Source organism: Herpailurus yagouaroundi, unplaced genomic scaffold, assembly GCF_014898765.1.
Source record: "Herpailurus yagouaroundi ecotype Mexico unplaced genomic scaffold, PumYag 161, whole genome shotgun sequence".
NCBI classification, from domain to species: Eukaryota; Metazoa; Chordata; class Mammalia; order Carnivora; family Felidae; genus Herpailurus; species Herpailurus yagouaroundi.
Window position 1 is genome coordinate 12,692,684 of NW_024412402.1, and position 17,021 is coordinate 12,709,704.

At 51.3% G+C, this 17,021-nt stretch overlaps 1 protein-coding gene across 4 annotated transcripts in view; it reads left to right on the forward strand.

Moving 5' to 3' along the window:
• GRIK4 (glutamate ionotropic receptor kainate type subunit 4) overlaps nt 1-17,021 on the forward strand; it is a 306,356-nt gene that overhangs the window by 212,417 nt on the left and 76,918 nt on the right. For all 4 annotated transcript variants that reach the window (XM_040483332.1, XM_040483335.1, XM_040483333.1 and 1 more), the window contains one exon: nt 10,863-10,970. In XM_040483332.1, the coding sequence (XP_040339266.1) occupies nt 10,863-10,970 (108 nt within the window). The remainder of the gene's footprint in view (nt 1-10,862; nt 10,971-17,021) is intronic.

Consider the following 17,021-nt stretch of genomic DNA (forward strand, 5'->3'; position numbering starts at 1 on the left):
TCCTTGATGCCCTGGGCTTTCTTCTGGTTCCCTTGATATAGGAAGTAGAATCTAGATCTTACAATCCTGGGGCCAAAAAGGAATCATGAAGGTCTTCTAGACCAATGCTCTCATCAGATGTTGGGATTCTTGCAAATGTGTTTTCCTGAAATAGAGTGTGTGCTTGAATGCCCCCAGCGTCGCGGAACTCACTGCCTATAGAAAGTAGAAAGCTCTTGTTAGAAAGATTTTCTATCTATGGGGCAGAATTGCTTCTTTCTGCAGCCTCTTCCTTTTGTCCTTATTTCTGTTTCCTGGGTCCACACATGTATCCTTCCCATGTCTGCCTTTCCTTTTTCCTTCTATAATGCGATTTTAATATCTTTACCTGCCTGCTCAGTTTCCTTGGGAAACACTCAGTAGTGTGTTCCGCTTAAAGAAGGTGCTCTACTTAAGCTCCACTTAAAGAGGGTGCCTGGAACAACAGTATGCAGTTTTTCAGGTGTGGTCTGAGTAGAAGACTACTTTCTTCCCTCGCATCAAACCAGCCATCCCTTCGTAAATGGTATCCACAAGGGAGAAATGCTAACGCTTCCAATTTATTTTCATGTTAACCAAACACAGGGTCTTAGCCCCAAGACCAAGCTCTAATGGAGAAATGCCAGGCATCCGCCACGGGGCTCAGAGAGAGCTACTTCATGGCAGGAGGGAAAGGGCCCTTCCTCACACCCTTTTCTTGATGGCCACCTTCATGGTGCTTCTTCTATGTGCCTGGGCAGCCGAGCTTCCAGTCACCTGCCCAAGGCCTCTGTGTTGTCCCTCTCAGGGCTCTCTCTCCCTGGCTTTGCCCCCAAGGCACTGAGAAACACTATACCACGTCATAAAATATACCCAGCATTTTTAGGAATTCAGGTTAGAGCTGGATAGGACTAGACAATATCTTTCTTTTATAGGCTAAAAAAGAAATGACTTTCCCAAAGGAATTTCATAATGCAATTAATCAGATCTTTATTGAGCACCCGTTATACATTATGGGCCAAGCACTGTCCTGGGAGCTAGAACTACGAAGAAGAATTTATTAATGCAATCACCAACTACTTACTAAGCCCTGATTCCATGCTAGGCATTAGGGATATGATAGGGAACGAGACAGGGCCTCATCATTCACAGAGTGTATTGTCTAGTAGGGGAGATGGGCTTGAAACAAATAATACCTAAAATAATTGTGTGATTACAAGTGTGATGCATGCTGCAAAGGAGAGGTTCGGGGCACTCTGCGTGAGTCTTTATGACGGGGACTTGACTGAGTTGGGGGTGGGGGGCATCCCCAAGTAAAGGGGAGTGTGACCAGCCCAAACAAGGGCCTCCCAGAGCGGGTAGTCTGGTGCAGGCCTCTGAGACCAGAGCCGGTTGATGGCACAGCCAGGTTGGGAGGCTGGAATTCTGAAGCTTCCATTCCTCGAGTTTTATTTAAATATCCTCTTCTAGGTTGGAATCAAAGAGAGGGAAAAGCAAAGGCTGACTTCAGGGATGCAGACTCTCAGGAACCTTACGTACGGCAAATACCAGTGGATAAAGAATAGCAATTCAGATGTCCCCTGTTTAACTACACATCCACAGCCCAGGAGAATTAATATGTTGGGGACAGTGTAGTCCCGTGGACCTGCCCGGGTCTGACTCTGTCCTAACTGTGGAACTTTAGGCGAGAAACCTAATCTTCCCGAGCCTGAGCCTCAGTTTTCTAGTCTGTAAAACGGGATGATAGAAGCATCCACCCTAGTCATGTGGTGGGGAAGATTAAGTTAATGAATATAAAGCATTTAGTCCAGTATCTGGCATGCGGTAAATAAAGGTTCAAAAGCAATAGCTTGTATGATTTTCCTATAGTTAGTCTTTATAAGTGACTATGACTAGGAGTTTATTGAGGTCAAAAAAGTATTTATTGAGCATCAGCTTTGTTCCAGGGACTCTGCTAGGGGCTGATGATAGTGAACAGGCAAGGTATCCGATACTTTTTCCTACTTTCGGAGCACGAACTGCATGTAGGTTGCGATCCAAGATGCACGTTAACAGCACGGCTGCGCATAATCGAAACAAAAGCTTATGGAACAATGGTTGCCCCGTCACACGCGTTGTGCTCTGATATAGTCCGGATATATATTTCACTTTTAAGGTTCAGGTCTTGACCCCACCAAATTGATTTCATAGCCCACTAATGGGGGGCAGCCACAATTGAACAAAACACTGCTTTAGACCAACTGAGTCGTGGCTTCATAGAAATTACCTGTGAAATTCCTTTGATATACCACTATCTTCCCGGTTTCCTCCGGGCTTGTTTCTGATCTCTTACCTTTGGCATTTGCTACTGTGGTCCTTTGATCCTGAATTTTCACAGCATTCTGCATGGAAACACATATTTTGTATTGAAAGAATATTTTGGCTAAGGGAATGGGGTCTTTGGCCGACATCAGCAACACCCTTCGTTCCCCAAATCACCCCTCAGGCAATCAACTGGGTCCTTAGTTCCGACCCAGTCTCCCACCTCCCACTGAAACTAAACTTTTATGGTTGGAGATATTGGATTTAAACTCAGTAAACATTTAATTCCTTCATGCCCGGGGTGTTTACTGTAGCGGCTTACGTTACAAGCCTTTTAACTGGCCTTCAATCAAACGAGGTACAGACCTCTACTGTGGAGACTCTGAATCTGTAAGCCCGTCTCAATTCATTCCTGGGGTCTCTAGCCATAGTGTCTCACACCTGAGTGTCATTTTTCCAGCCTATATGTCACACAGTTCTGTGCACTCAATGAGCTGCCAATATATATTATTATATGCATCCTTCCTAATGAGCATTTCGATTTTGAACCCTGAACCTGAGGTTAAAAAAAAAAAATGAGTCCATGGTTATGGTTTATCCAATTTTGGATGGTCCCAGAGAACAAGGATCTGGAATGAAAAGAGCTTCCGTGTGAATAGGACTTTAAGCTTTTGGCACACATGGGATCGCCTCAGATCATCCCAGTAAGTAGAGAAGGGAAGGAAGATTACCCTCATCCTATCGGTAGCAAAATGGACTTCCCAAGCCACATGGCAAGGGCAGGATGAAACTTGAAGTCAAATCTCCCAACTTCTGGTCAGCTGCGTTGCCACCAGACTGTACTACCGTTATCTCACATTCATGGCCCATCAAAAGCCATCATAACACTATCTCAGTTGATTATCAAGTCATGCTGTGCCATATGGACAAGTGGGTTCATTTATTTCCATTTTACGAATGAAAAAGATTTAGGGAGGTTAAGTGACTTGCCCAAGACCACACAGCTTAGGCATGACAGACTAGGATAGAAAATGTGGATCTTCTGGGACATCCTTCCCCCCGCCCCCCGCCCGAACCCTGCATTCCCTTGTGTCAAGTCCCTAAGCAAGCACCCTGCACCTTGACCAGGATCACTTTTGTGGGGTCTGTAGCAGACTTTCTTCAGGGTTGTATTCACCAACGAACTAGTTTAGAGTGATCAGAGAGGTATGTGGGAAGACCCAGGTCTTAAGGTCAAGATGGCCTACACCTGCCCCAACTTGACCAGACAGTAGAGTAGTAAATAGAACATGGGCTCAAATCCCAGTTTAACCTTCTGATAACTGGAACCCACAGCAAGTTGCCTGACGTCTCTGAGTCTCGGTTTCTTTTCGTCTTTCACTAATTTGCTCATTTATCCAATAATAACTTGTATGAAGTGCCTGTGTTAAGCATTATTATTGTCGTCTGAAGTGTCTACATCTCTCAGGTGGGAAGAATAACAGGGCTGTTATGCAGAATTTGGGAAATTTATGGAAGCCAACCAGTGGCTGAGTGCCCAGCACACAAGGGTGATCGATAAGTATTTGCAAACTCTGACTGTGGAGCAAAAGGACTCACCTGGCCTTGGAGTTATGTCAGCTTCTGTAGAAGCTGGATCCCGACAGCGCTAAGTGCAAAGAACAATCATCTAAATGTCCATCAAGTATTAAATGTTGCAGAGTGCACACGCACAGACACAAGCAGGGATGTGAGGAAATCCCTCAGGGCTTTCACAGCGAATCCCTATTTTACCTACTTGGGACAGAGCAAATGGGCAAAATGACAGCCCGGAGTGATTCTAGGCGGGAGGGAGAGGGCTGTGAGGGAGAGGCAGGTGTGGCTGCTCCGGGCAGGACCACCCTCCTCAGGTGACAGCAGAGGGCTCTCCCTTGATGGCAGAGCAAAAGAAGACAAGCAGTGAGCAATGGTCTCGTTGCTAAGTGCACAATTACAGCCTAGCCAAATGTTCTGAAAGGAAAGAGAATATGGTTTGGGGACAAGTTTGACTTTGGGAGAAAAAGGAAAGGCTTCCTGGGGGTGGGGGTGGGGGTGGGGGGGAGTGACTCTCAAACTGAGGCCTGAAGGATTAACTGTTAGGAACTAGGTCTGGGTTTGGAAAACGTCTACAAAGGTCCAGATAGCAAATATTTAGACTTTGTGGGCACCTGGGTGGCTCAGTCGGTTGAGTGTCCAACTCTTGATTTCAGCCCACAGTTCAGGGGCTCAAGCCCTGCGCCAGGGCTTTGAGCTGACAGCGTGGGGCCTGCTTGGGATTCTCTCTCTCTGCCCCTTCCCCACTCACGCTGTCTCTCAAAATTAATAAATAGACATTTAAAAAACATATATTTAGACTTCGCAACTTTACCCTTGTAGATGAAAGCAATCATTAGTAGTTAGCTGTGTTCTAATAAAACTTTACTTCCTAAAACAGGCAATGGACCGGATCTAGCCTGTGGGCTGATTTGCCAACCCCTGAAGAGCTGAGAGAAGGCTAGGGGTCAGGGGTGGTATGCAGCAAAGAAAGTTCTAGAGGGGTCTGCGTGCACACAGACCCTGGCAACAGGAGCTTGTTACACTTGAAGACGTAGGTGTGGCCGGAACGCAGAGAAAGCTGGAGCGAATCGTGTGAGGTGAGCGTGGAGAGTGGGCAGAGGCCCGCTTTGCAGGGCCTGCTGGGCCGTGTGAAGGATCTCTGCCCTTAAAAAGCAAAAGGGGGACAACTGAAAGGTTTTAAGCAGGGGCGAATGCGATCATATCTGAGATTTTGTAGGGATGACTGCCCACGGCTATGTGGAGAGCAGAACAGAGGCCCAGAGTGTAACCTCGTCCAGGGGAAATTCCATGGGGACCAGGACTAGCGTGGAGGCCAGGGAAGGGGGAGAGTCCGGGAAGTTTGCCCACTTGCTCGGGGCCACCAGGCCCTGTGGTTACAGTGCTAGATGCTAATGCGGGACTCCAGACTCCACGTGACACGCTACCAGCTCTTTCGGGAAGCAGCAGGGGACCCCTGTGGTCATGGCCCTGGATAGGCATTTCCCGAGGCATATTGCTGAAGGACTGAACAGCTTGCTTACACTGCCCCAGGGTCACACACCAATTAAATGTCGGTCCCAGACATTCATTCAGTTGTACAGCCAGTGGCCTTCCCAAAGGACTGTGGGTATTCTGTATCGATGCCACGGATTCTATTCACCAGAGCCCCAGCGCCCCGGCCAGCCTTATCTGTGTTCTCCTTACCACGGTTCCTTCCAGCCTGGTCCCTTGGTTGCTCGCCCTGGGGTCAAAGGCAGCTGTCCCGACAGCACTACCAAGTGACAATTCTTAAGGAGAGCAGACGCTGTGAAAAGTGGACAAATTAACTTCTCAAAGCACAGAAATGAAGTGGCCATCTACATTTCAGCAATCCATAGCAACGTTATCTCACAGCACAGTGTAATAATAACTGGCTTTGTAACAATGACACCGTACCAAGGTCAAGACGCTCACTCTGTTTAAGAGGACAGTGGAAAGTATAATTCTCTTTCACAGAATTTTTGGAAACAGTGCCTTCGGATAAATAATTGAAATCTCCAAACTGTTAGTGCTTAAGGAGCAAGATGCTAATTAATGTATATGGACCCAAATTAGCATAAGTCGTGTGTCCTTTAGGAATGTTGGGGAAATGATACTTTCTGTGCCCGTGCAAACACATCCCGTATCATTTATTTTCAGAAATGCTCATATTCGACTGAACACTCCAATCATGAGATATTTCTTGTAGGAGCAGCAGAATGGGTTGTGAGACAAAGTACACATTCATTTTCAAAATTGTGATCTCCATTAAGCAGCACATTGGCCTTGTTTTGAATCCTGTTTTTTTCTACTCACCAGCTCTGTGACTTGGGTTGGTTATGATCTTATGTGGACTTTCCTTTCCTTCCTTCCTTTTTTTTTTTTTTTTTAATTTATTTATTTTGAGAGAGAGAGAGAGAGAGAGAGAATGAATGGGGGACAGGCAGAGAGAGAAAGGGACAGATGATCCAAAGCGGGCTGTGTGCTGACAGCATAGAGCCCAATGTGGGGCTCAAACTCACAAACCATGAGATCGTGACCGACCCAAAATCGGACACTTAACCAACGGAGCCACCCAGGCGCCCCTACTTTCCTTCCTAATAAAGTGAAGTGGCAGTGAGAGTCATAAGCATCTACTTCGAGCATCCAACACAGAGCCTGTGAGGGCAGGTGGGCCTCAGTGTGGTGATGGAGCCAGCTTGCCCCAGCTAGCGAGGGCTGCTAAACACATCTCTTCCCGACTCTGTTCCGTGACATCATGTTGGTAGCCTGCACGCAACCTTAGCCGGGAGCGTTTACTCCCCAGCGTTACAAATCGGAGCCTTTTTTTCCTGCAGAGCTGGATTTTAAACATTTCCTGGCCCACCACCGAATCCCTGTTAACCTCTACACCTTCGCCTTTCCCCGTCATCATGCTTGTCGTCTGAGCTGCTCTTCCTGCGATGCTCTCCTTCATCCTGCATCGCAATCCCCTGGAGGGCCTGCTACGACGCACATGGCTGGACCCTTCTCCTAAGTCAGAATTTCTGACTTAGTCAGTCTGGAGTGGGGCTGAGGAATTTGTACTTCTGTCCCTGGTACTGCTGATCCCGGAACCAGACTTTGAGACGCTGGTCTCATCGGTCTAACAAACTCAAGTCCACGGTGCAAAGCCCTCTGGGGGGCACAGAAGAGATCCACCTTCTGCCTCAGACCACGGCGTTAAAAATTAATGAACGCTTGCATAGTACTTGCACATACACTGTCTCATTTAATCTCCCTAAGTACTCTATGAAGTAATAATCACTATTTTAACCCCCACTTAGTAGACGGAGGAAGCAGGCTCAGAGGGACTGAGTAACTTACCCAAGGCCACACAGCTCATAAGCAGAGAAACCAAGTTCAACTCAGGTCCTCCCACTCCGGGGCCACTGCATTCGTGATGCACACAGCGTAGCGCTCAAGGGCGAGCAGAGGCTGAAATCCGGCCTGCTCAGCTGTGCACCTGCAGGGCGGGGCCGCATCAGCCCAGGAGGAGGGTGCCTTTTCCTTTACCTGCATTAAGGCTCCGTATAGGCTAAAGGTGTTGTCCGAGTCCACGGACATGGAGGAAAGGCAGAGCAAGTGGCAGAGACAGAAAGTGCAGAGGGAGGCCCGCGGAAAGACATTATTTGAACATAATCAGGCCCACACATGTGGGCATGTGGAAGAGGCTTACAAAACAGCTGTTCCTGCAGGAGGTTTTGAGGGCAGGCGTCAGCACGGTGGAGCGAGGGAATCTGGCTGGAGGCAGAGTCACAGATTGTCAGCGATGAGAGCCGGATCTCCTGCCCACCGCTGGCATGTGTGTGGCATGGAAGGTGCCCGGTGGGTGGGGCAATTAGCCTGTATCCCAGGGCGCCTGGCTCTGTCTCTCGCTTTCCCTCCCACCGCCTTTCTGCAATTAGATTGCTCTGAGGAATCACTGCCAAGCCGCTTTGTTGCATCTGACGAGTTTATTAATTTCTTGGGGGCTAATGGGAGGGTGGGTGGGAGATGCATTTCCTGACTAGCGCTTAGGGGCTAATTAGTCTCTTTGCTGTGTCCCCAGAGGTGGGGGGTGGGGGCAGTACACTGCTCAGGCTTGTCAGATCTGGCTCCGGGTAAATCATTTCTATCCCTGGCTTTTGTGGGAACTTATCTCGTGGCTTGGGTAAGATTGGGGAGTCGGGGGCCGGGGCAGGCGGTTCGTGAAGATTGGGTCCCCTGAGCACAGCCGAGGTGGGAAGGTGAGGCTGGGGGGAGCTGTGTCTCGCGGGCCCTTCGGTGACTATAGATAGGACTCTGAGAAGTTCACTCCTGTGTCAGACATCCAAATGCTGACATCCAGCCCAAGTGTTCTTTATGTCCTTCTGTCTAAATCTGGCCCTTCCCACCCTCAGAGACCACGGGGAACCATTTCTCGCCATTTTGCAGACGGGCCGGATCTATCTTCAAACGAGCCTCCTCCGAGAGGATAGTCGTTTCCGCCTGACTTTGTGCAGGGTCCAAACCCAGGAGAGAAAAGCTCTGTCCGGGGTTCTTGCCCAATGGCTGAGGCTCCTTTCTCTGGTTTGCTGGGCCCGCTTTCATGAAGCACGTCTCGGCGTCCCTACCCAGGGCCCAGCAGCAGAGACAGGAAAGTCTCGTTCTGGGTGTCAGACAGCTCTGGGTTCAAGCCCGGGTACCACTACCGAGTGGATGAGCTTCGGCGAGGCACTAAACCTCTCCAAGCCCCAGTTTCCTTATAAATCAAAACACCACCACTATCCTCAAAAGTTGCAAGGAGAGTTCAGAGAGATGATAGAACACATCTAGCGCGGCAGGTGTCTGGTCTCTGTTTTTCCCCTTCCCCTTTGTGCTTGAAAAGCCAGAAGCTCATCCCTCATTCTCCCCACCCATTTCGCCTGCAGAGAGAGGCAGAAGGGGAGCGCAGCGAGAACCTAATGTGGCTGGTCCCTTTGAGAGGCAGTTAGGTGCTCCAGAGACCCAGACGAGGCTCCCTCGCCTTCTGTCCATGTTTCACCAGCAGCAGCAACCTGCTGACATGAGATGATGGCTTCCCCTGCTTCCAAGTACCAGCCCCTAAGCGAGATGCTGGGGCGTGAGCGTAAACTGGCCAAGCCCCACACGGGCTGGTGGGGAAGACAGGCAAGCAGAAACGTGCAGTAGGGCATTGGAAGAGCCAGGCAGGACGGCCACAGAGGCTTCCTTGGGAAGACGTGCCTGGGGCTGAAGCTCAGGCCTCTCAGCCAGTGGGTGAGGTGGCCCCAGGACAAGTAGGAGAGGCTCTTTTATTTCAATGTCAGTTTCTTTATCCGTCAAATGGGACCTCCCGTGTGGACGTGCACGAGACGCTGCTTGTAAACTAGAAATGAATATGCGTATGTCCAGGACCCTTCTGCCCTTGCGGAGGCGGAGAAAGCTGCCCACCCCCTCTTCAAGTGGCATCCTCACAGAGTCTTGGAGAGGAGTTTTGGGGTCATCTGGGTCATCTCCCCTTCGGCAGGTGAAAGGCTCACCCGTGGACACCATCGGTCCTGTGGCTTGGCCTTCCCCTCTTCAAGCTCCAGGCCAGGATGTCAGAGGGGTGATTACTGTTCCCCAAGACACTCAACCCTCTGGCCCTACGGAGTGGGAGGGGGTGGGGACCAAGGGTGAGATGCATCTTCGTTGTTGTTCAGTTTTCCCCAAGAGGAACCCAGAGCCCAGCTCTGGTGAACAGAGCCACATGGCATCCATGGAACTTGCGACGGTTTTCCAGGGAAGCTGCTGCTGGTGCCTGGAGGTGCCTGGCAGAGATGGATGTGTGCGTTTCGTTGGGTTTCCAGCCAGCTGTCAGCCACGTCTCCTGGCTGCCCACTTCAGACACTCGGCAACAGACATGATTTGCCAGGGGCTTCAGCTAGTAGAAATGTATTGGTATTTACACACATGCGTGCGCACACACGCACACATACGTATTTATAAAAAGGGTTCCGCTGAGAAAACAAACCATCTGAAAACCCAATGATGTTGAGCTTAGGTGTAGAGGACTTTCTAGAACGGAGAGCTGGGTAAGTTGCGTACTTTTCCCCCTAGAAGCGAAGGCAGCGGGGAAGAGGGAGGAAAATAGCGTCAGGCTAAATACATGCTGATTATGACCCAGGGAAGGTTTGCTGTTATTCGCGTCTTGTAGATGAGGAGACATGCTCAGAGAGGTTCAGTAATTTTGGGGGGAGGTTACGCATTTGAGGTGCATGCCCCTGGGCCTGGCTGAATAACCTAGCCTCAAAGTGGAGCATCCGTGGTCTTGGTAGGCTCGGAGAAGAAGGCAAGGCACACATTACCACCCCCGTTGATAGCTGGGGAAACTGAGGCTCAGAAAGGTCTAAGTAGCTTGCCTGGGTTCTCACAGCCAGCAAGTGAACCGACCAGGGCAAGAACCCAGCTCGTTCCTCTTCGGGTTCGCTCCCTCGCTGAACCCTCAGCGACGTTCACTGAAGGACCTAGTGCGATGCCACTTCGGTCCGGTGTGCCATTCTGATTCTTATCCGGGTAATCAGAATCACTGAAGGCAGGCTGAAGCGAAGGAGCTTTGTGGCTCATGTCTGCCACAAGATAATGTGATCCACTTGTTCCCTTCCCTTCTGTGTGAGAGAACGTCGCCGAACTGCGTTCGGTTCCTGATTTGTTTCTCTGCTTTCCTCCTCTACCTCTCCTAGGTCTTTACCCCTATCTTCCTGTCCCCTCTCAGGTCCCTCCTCCACCTTCCCTGACCCCCTCAACCCTATGGAACAGTAACCCTGCCCTAATCCCGTCCCTCTTGTCCATGCTCCATATCCCTGCCTCCTTCTGTGCCTTACATATAGCCCAGCCGAAGGCAGGGGACTGGCCTCTCTGCTGCTTCTCAGCGCTTTCCAACCCTGGAGGCCTGCGTGAACTCAGCAACCCCGCTCTCCCCAGCCGCCGCCTTTCCCCATTTCTTCCCAGCCCTCTCTCCTTTGTCTCCTCAGATTGGCCAGTGGCACGTGGCTGATGGCCTCAGCATGGACAGCCGCCTCTACGCCTCCAACATCTCCGACAGTCTCTTCAACACCACCCTGGTTGTCACCACCATCCTGGTAAGCGGGGTGGTCCTGGGCCTCCCAGCTGCAGCTCCCCACGGTGCCTCTTCCAGCTCCAGGAGCTCCCGGGGTCCCAGTGAACACAAGACGGGCGCTCTAATCACAGCACCAAGGCCAATTTATGACAGTGTAATTAAACTCGAGTTGCTGTTTCATATGGAAATGATATTTGATGAGTTCCAGAGCAGCTGGGGAAGAGCGATGGGGTGAAGAGACACCACAGTTTGTGCATTACCTCTTCCAGGGGCACCCTGACAGCCAGGGTGCTGTGCATGGCCCAGGGAAGGGAACCGTATGACAGAGAAGCCCAGCAGGGGGCTGGATCCGGTCCACCGGGGTGGCCCCTACTCTTTCACGGCAGCCTACTTTGCTTGGTGCCTACTGTGTACCAGATGCCCCCCTGCAGTGGACATCTGAATTCCAGTGGGTTTTTATGGCCTGTTTCTTCATTTCCAGATGGTCAAAAGAAAGTTCTCAATCTATAGAGCAAGGGACCATCTGCCTTTTTTATTTGATTCAATTCTCCTCAACAATTACCAAACCCTTCTCCCCATGGATCAGGCACCGTGTTCATTCCTGGAGACACGAAGATGAAGAAGACTCGATCTCTAGCCTCACAGAGGTCATAATTTAGTAGGTGGCCTGGGTCAAGTGCATTCACGGCCAAGGTCGGCTTCTTCCCCTGTGACGATCTCGTGTTTTAAAAGATGTATCCGTTAAACCAACTGCATATATTAAGCAATAATTAGTTTGTTTCTCTCCCCTCACTCTCCCCTTTTGACTAATCAAAAGCATATTTCCCTGCCTGGTACAGTATCTTATCAGCAGGAGATAACCAATGCTGCCACACTGATAGAAGTCCAGCCCAAAGCAGAGACTCGATGCGCTGGGTAGTCTGCTCAGCCTTCTCACTGCTACATGCGCAAGGTCTGCAAATGCGTCTGTTTCTTTAGGCTTTTTGAGATAATGAAACAGCTCAGGGACCTCCATCACTTCATTCATGAACTCCTGGGGCACAGGAACCCTAGACTAGAATTCTTGATCTGCGGGCAGACTGGGGTAAAAGTCAGGAAAAAGGTGCACAGCTAGCCCTATGGGGGTTGAAGGAGGAAGGGGTTCCCATGCCATCAGGAAGGTTAGCAAAGCCTCCCGGAGAAGAAGGGACACAGAAGACAGGCTCTAAAAGACAGGGAGAGATGGGGAGGGAGAGGTGAATGAAGGACAGCATTGTGGGCATTTAGGAAGTGCTGAAAAGGGCCGGTTTTCCAGGAAATGGGCATTGGTGGAGGGGGGAACAGGAGGCCAGAAAAGCAGGCTACGGTGCTTAGGAACTTGAATGCCACACTGTTGAGTGTTCCCTTCATGTGAGAAACGGAGTCACTGAATATTTTCATTCGCTTTTTCAGTGAATATTTGGGGGACACTACTGTATGCTGGGTGCTGTTGTGGGTACCCAGGAATAGACAGAGCTGAGATCACAGACGTCAGTTTGGACCCATTGAGCCAGGGAAATCTGAGCAGAGACCTGACGGGGAGAGGTGAGAGCCAGGTGGCTGTCCGAGAAGGAATATTCCAGGCGGAAGGAGGAAACGATTGGAGCGAAGGATGGAGAGAGCAGTTCCAGCTCCCAGACTATTGGTCACTCCCCGCTGTCAGCTCCAGCTTTAGCCTCTCTGAACCAACCTGGAAATGCCAGAAAGATTGGAGAGTGCTGGTATCACCACAGCCCCTGAGGGCTCCTAGAGCCTGGCTGAGCTGGGCAGTGGTGAGCTGCGGTCCTGGCCAAGGGGGGGGGGGGGGGCCAGCACACAGCATCACTGTTGGGACCTCCCGCCCGCAGGCTTCTGGAGTCCCATGCTGTCCGTCCCCAAAGCCCGTGCTCTCACTGAGGCCCATTTACCTCTTTCACCTGAGCACGACCTCCTGAGAGGCTCCCTTTCTCAATTTCTCAGTCTACCCCCCATACTCCCTACCCCTCTGTCAGCGTGGTCTTTCTGAGATCAGAATTATCCTGTTATTCCGTCACTTACAATCCTTCAGCACCGCCCAGGACCCTCCACCCCTGCACTCGGAGTAGAAACCCCTCATAATCAAGCCCAGCTTGCCCTACCTGCTTCCTCTCCACACAACTTGGGATCTAGCAGTACAAGACTGCACGACACTTCCTCACTGTATCATGCCCTTCCCTGCCTCTGCACCTGCTGTTCCCTCAGCCCAGAGTACCCTTCCCCCGAAATCCCATTTCCAACTGGAAATGCCTCTGCACCCACCCTTCAGACCTCTCTTCAGATGTCACTTCCTCCGTGAAATCTTCCCTAACCTGACTCCTGCCCTCCCCTGTCTCTAGCATTTTGCCCACACCTCCGTGGTGGCATTTCTCCTATCAGACGTTGTTGTTTACACTCTGTATCCCCTTCTAGAATGGGAACTCTCAAAGATTGGGGTTCCTGACGCAAAGTAGGAGCTCGGCGATTAGAATTTGAATAAAGGAGTTCCTTCCTACAGGGTAGAAGGATGTCCCTTAAAAGCCAACACGAGTTTGAGAGGGAGATGGGGACATTGCTGGGTTGTACTTCCTGCCTCTCAGGGGCTGGAATTGGACGGTGCCGAGAGCTTTGGCACAGACCCACGGGGACACGGAGACCACAGGGGTGTGTTTCCAGATGGGGAAAGTCAATCTGACTCTGTGTGTGTGTGCACGCACGCATGTGGTTCACATATGCACACGTGTGTTCATCAACTGTGACAGCAGGGCACTTTGGTGTCGGGTGACGTTTAACAACATGGTAAGTCTGATCCGGACACACATCTTTTCTTGTGCCTGTGTGTCTAAGATGGCTGCTACAACTCTCACGGGGAACGATTCTCTTAATTTAGTCCCCGGTGACCGTTTGTGGGTTATCCTTGGCAAACAGTAATCCTGAATGACTCACCCCTTAACGCTCAGCACATATCCCTGTCGTCTCCTGTTCCTGTCCGGGTACACTTGGGACATGTGAATGATTTATTGGTTAATAGCAAACACGCAGAATTAGCCGTAGCTCTCAACTCCTTGAGCGCTTACCCCGAGTTGAACGTTTTGCCTGTGTTCCCCTTTCCCTTTTCCCAACACTCATGCCAGCACAGAGGGGCTCTGGCTCCAAGCCAGCACTCGGCCCCCACATTTTTCAAAGTGCCGGGGAGCCCCACCCTTCCTGACAGTTTGGCTTTCCCACAATACCTCCCTCCAAGATCGGCTTTTTTTTTTTTTTTTTGGATGTTTATTTTGTTTTCAAGAGAGAGTGCGCGCAAGCAGGGGAGGGACAGAGAGAGAAAGAAGGAGAGACAGAATCCCAAGCGGGATCTGCACCCTCTGTGTAGAGCCCAATGCAGGGCTCGAACTCACAAACCAGGAGATCATGACCTGAGCTGAAGTTGGATGCTTAACTGACTGAGCCCTCCAGGCGCCCCCAAGATTGGCCTTTTGTATGTTTACTATGAACGTGCCCGTGAGTGTTCAGTTAATTTGAGAGTAGAATGTTTCTGGGGAAAGAATTTCATGATACTCCCTGGGATAAGTAAAGGTAGCCTGGGATGTTGCCAACCCAGGGCTGGAACCCCCAGCCAAGCCCTGTCCTGGCATTGTGCATTCACTCAGTCCACACGGGCCTGGTGCCGGAGCCAGATGGGGGTACCAGAGAAGGGGAAGAGTCCGTCCAGGCCCCACTTACATTTTACCTGGGAGCATGGCCTAGAGGATGACTGGGCCATGTGAGGCAGTGAGAGCTCCGAGAAATGAGTTGGCATCAGAGGAGGCGATGGGACCCCCAAGCACAGAGGTGAGTTAGGTTAGGCGGGAGAAAGGGAGGGAGAGCAGCTGGGGCAGAGGGAAAGCCTTGAGTGGAGGACAGCAGGTGTGGAAGACAGGAGACTGGCCCACCTCATGGACATGGCAGTGAACTTGGCCATGAAACAGAACCAGGCCACCTTCGACACAGAGCTCCCTCTCCCTGACAAACAGCCTTCTGCCTTCTTCTCTCCTACTTCACACTCACAAAATCACCCTCCTGTACCCTCCCCTCATGACTTCTGGGCTGTCTGACTCTCAGTCCTCCCCAACCCTGAAGCCCCTTCTGACTTGAGCTCAGCAAACCAGTGTCTCAGCACTTGTGTCTCTTAGCTTCTAGCACGATCTCCACCTTGATGCTCAGCCATCTCATCTCGTGCAGGTCCCAAGCCCAGTCGTCCTCACCATCCCCACTCACAGCTACCCATCAACGGTCAGCCTCCCGACTTCCTCTGGGCCTTGGTACTCCCTGGGCCCACGTCTTACCCCTTCCTTGTCATATCCCCTGAGCAGTTCTGCTAAGCCCTTTGCACATCAAGCCTTCAGTCCCGCCCCCAGCGTGACTCTGGGGCCTGGCACGGATTCCCTCACCTCTGTCCCTTCCCCTCCTCTCTGTGTCCACGTCCATGTCTCCACCTCACCTACAGGCTTCCTTCCCAGCTTCTTTGTCGCCTTGGCCCTGTCTCTTTCCACTTGGCCCTAGGACCTCACTGCACCAGCTAGCGCCTCTCTTCCTTCTCTGATCTCTCCTTCTCATGGGATTCTTCCTTTCTACCTGCAAATACACCCTGGTCTCTCCCATCCTCAGATACCATCGCCACCCCCTTGCCCACACCCTGCTGCCCCTCCAGCTCCCTCCAGCTTGGGGGATTGTAAGTCGTGCTGTTGGTGGGCCCTCGGGGAATCCTCCAGCCCAGTGGTTTGCAGATGGGGCAACCGAGGCTGGAGGAGAGACGAGGCCAGTAGAAGGTGGGTGGAGAGGCCGTGTGCCTGCCTGCCTGCCTTTATCTCCTGACTTCTCAAAGTTCTGGTACCTTCTTTCTCATGCACCTTGCATTCACTCCCCATTCCGGTGGAGTCCTGCCGCCCCGCTGCACCTGCCATGGGAGGGTTGCCAGCAACACCTGGCCAGGGGCCCCCTTCACAGCCCTGCTTCATCTCTGTAGGGGAACGTGTGCACCGTCCTTCCTGAACCTCCTTGCTCCTTGGCTCTCATGGCCCCATTCTCCTGATTTTCAACTTTTCTGGTTGCTTCTGCTTTATCTTCTATGGCTGCTCTTCATTTTCCCGCTGTCTAAGATCAGGGCCTTGTCCTCTTGTCCCCCTTCTGTCCTCCCTCATTTCTTCCCCCGCCGATGGCCTCACATTTCCTGCAGCTTCAGCCGTCCATTCTGTACAGAGGCCTCCCAGCCCCTGCCCCGGTCTTGCCCTCAGTCCACATTTTAAGCATTCGGTCAGGGGTTTCCTCCGGGATAGCCTGCCGGCACCCCAAATTCAACCCGTCCCCAATCGTCTTCCCTTCCAGACCATCCATGCCCGTGATGACACCTTCCTCTGGACATCCACCCAGGCTCCAACAGTCTGAGGACCCCTACCCTCTGTACCCCACACCCCACCCGCCCTCAAACCTGGCCCTCTCTGTGTTTCTTCCAGCTCTCTGCGCTCTATCCTGAGCCCAACTATGGCTCAGGACTCAGTATCTCACATCAGGAGAGAGTCTGCCCTAGCCCCAAGATGCTCTCTCTTATTATTTAATATTCTTAATCCTTAAGTCTTTCAAACCGTCCATGTTCCCCTACTATGTATGTAGGCTGTGTACCTACCTTGCCCTGGCACCCAAGGCCCCCCTGACCCTAATTTATCCTCCGGGCACACAAGCCATGCTCCAACTGAATGTAGGGTCCGTTGTCCCCTAAAGAGGCCATGCTCCTTCGCACTCAAGATTATGCCCTTGATCTTGCCTTTCCCCTGCCTCTGATGCCTTTCATTAACACCACTCCATCTGTATTCCATCCCCCTCTGGAACCCAGCTTGGGTTTTACCTCCCCCATGGAAACTTCTCTGGAAGTTTTCACCAGAGGGACCCACCCCTCTTCCCAGAGCTCTCGTGGCTGGACCTGCTCTGCCTTGGGTTGCATTTGGTCAGTACATGTTCTTACCTCACCCGCTATATTGTCAGTATCCTAGTATCTCATAATGCCCTGTGACAGGTCCATGTCACA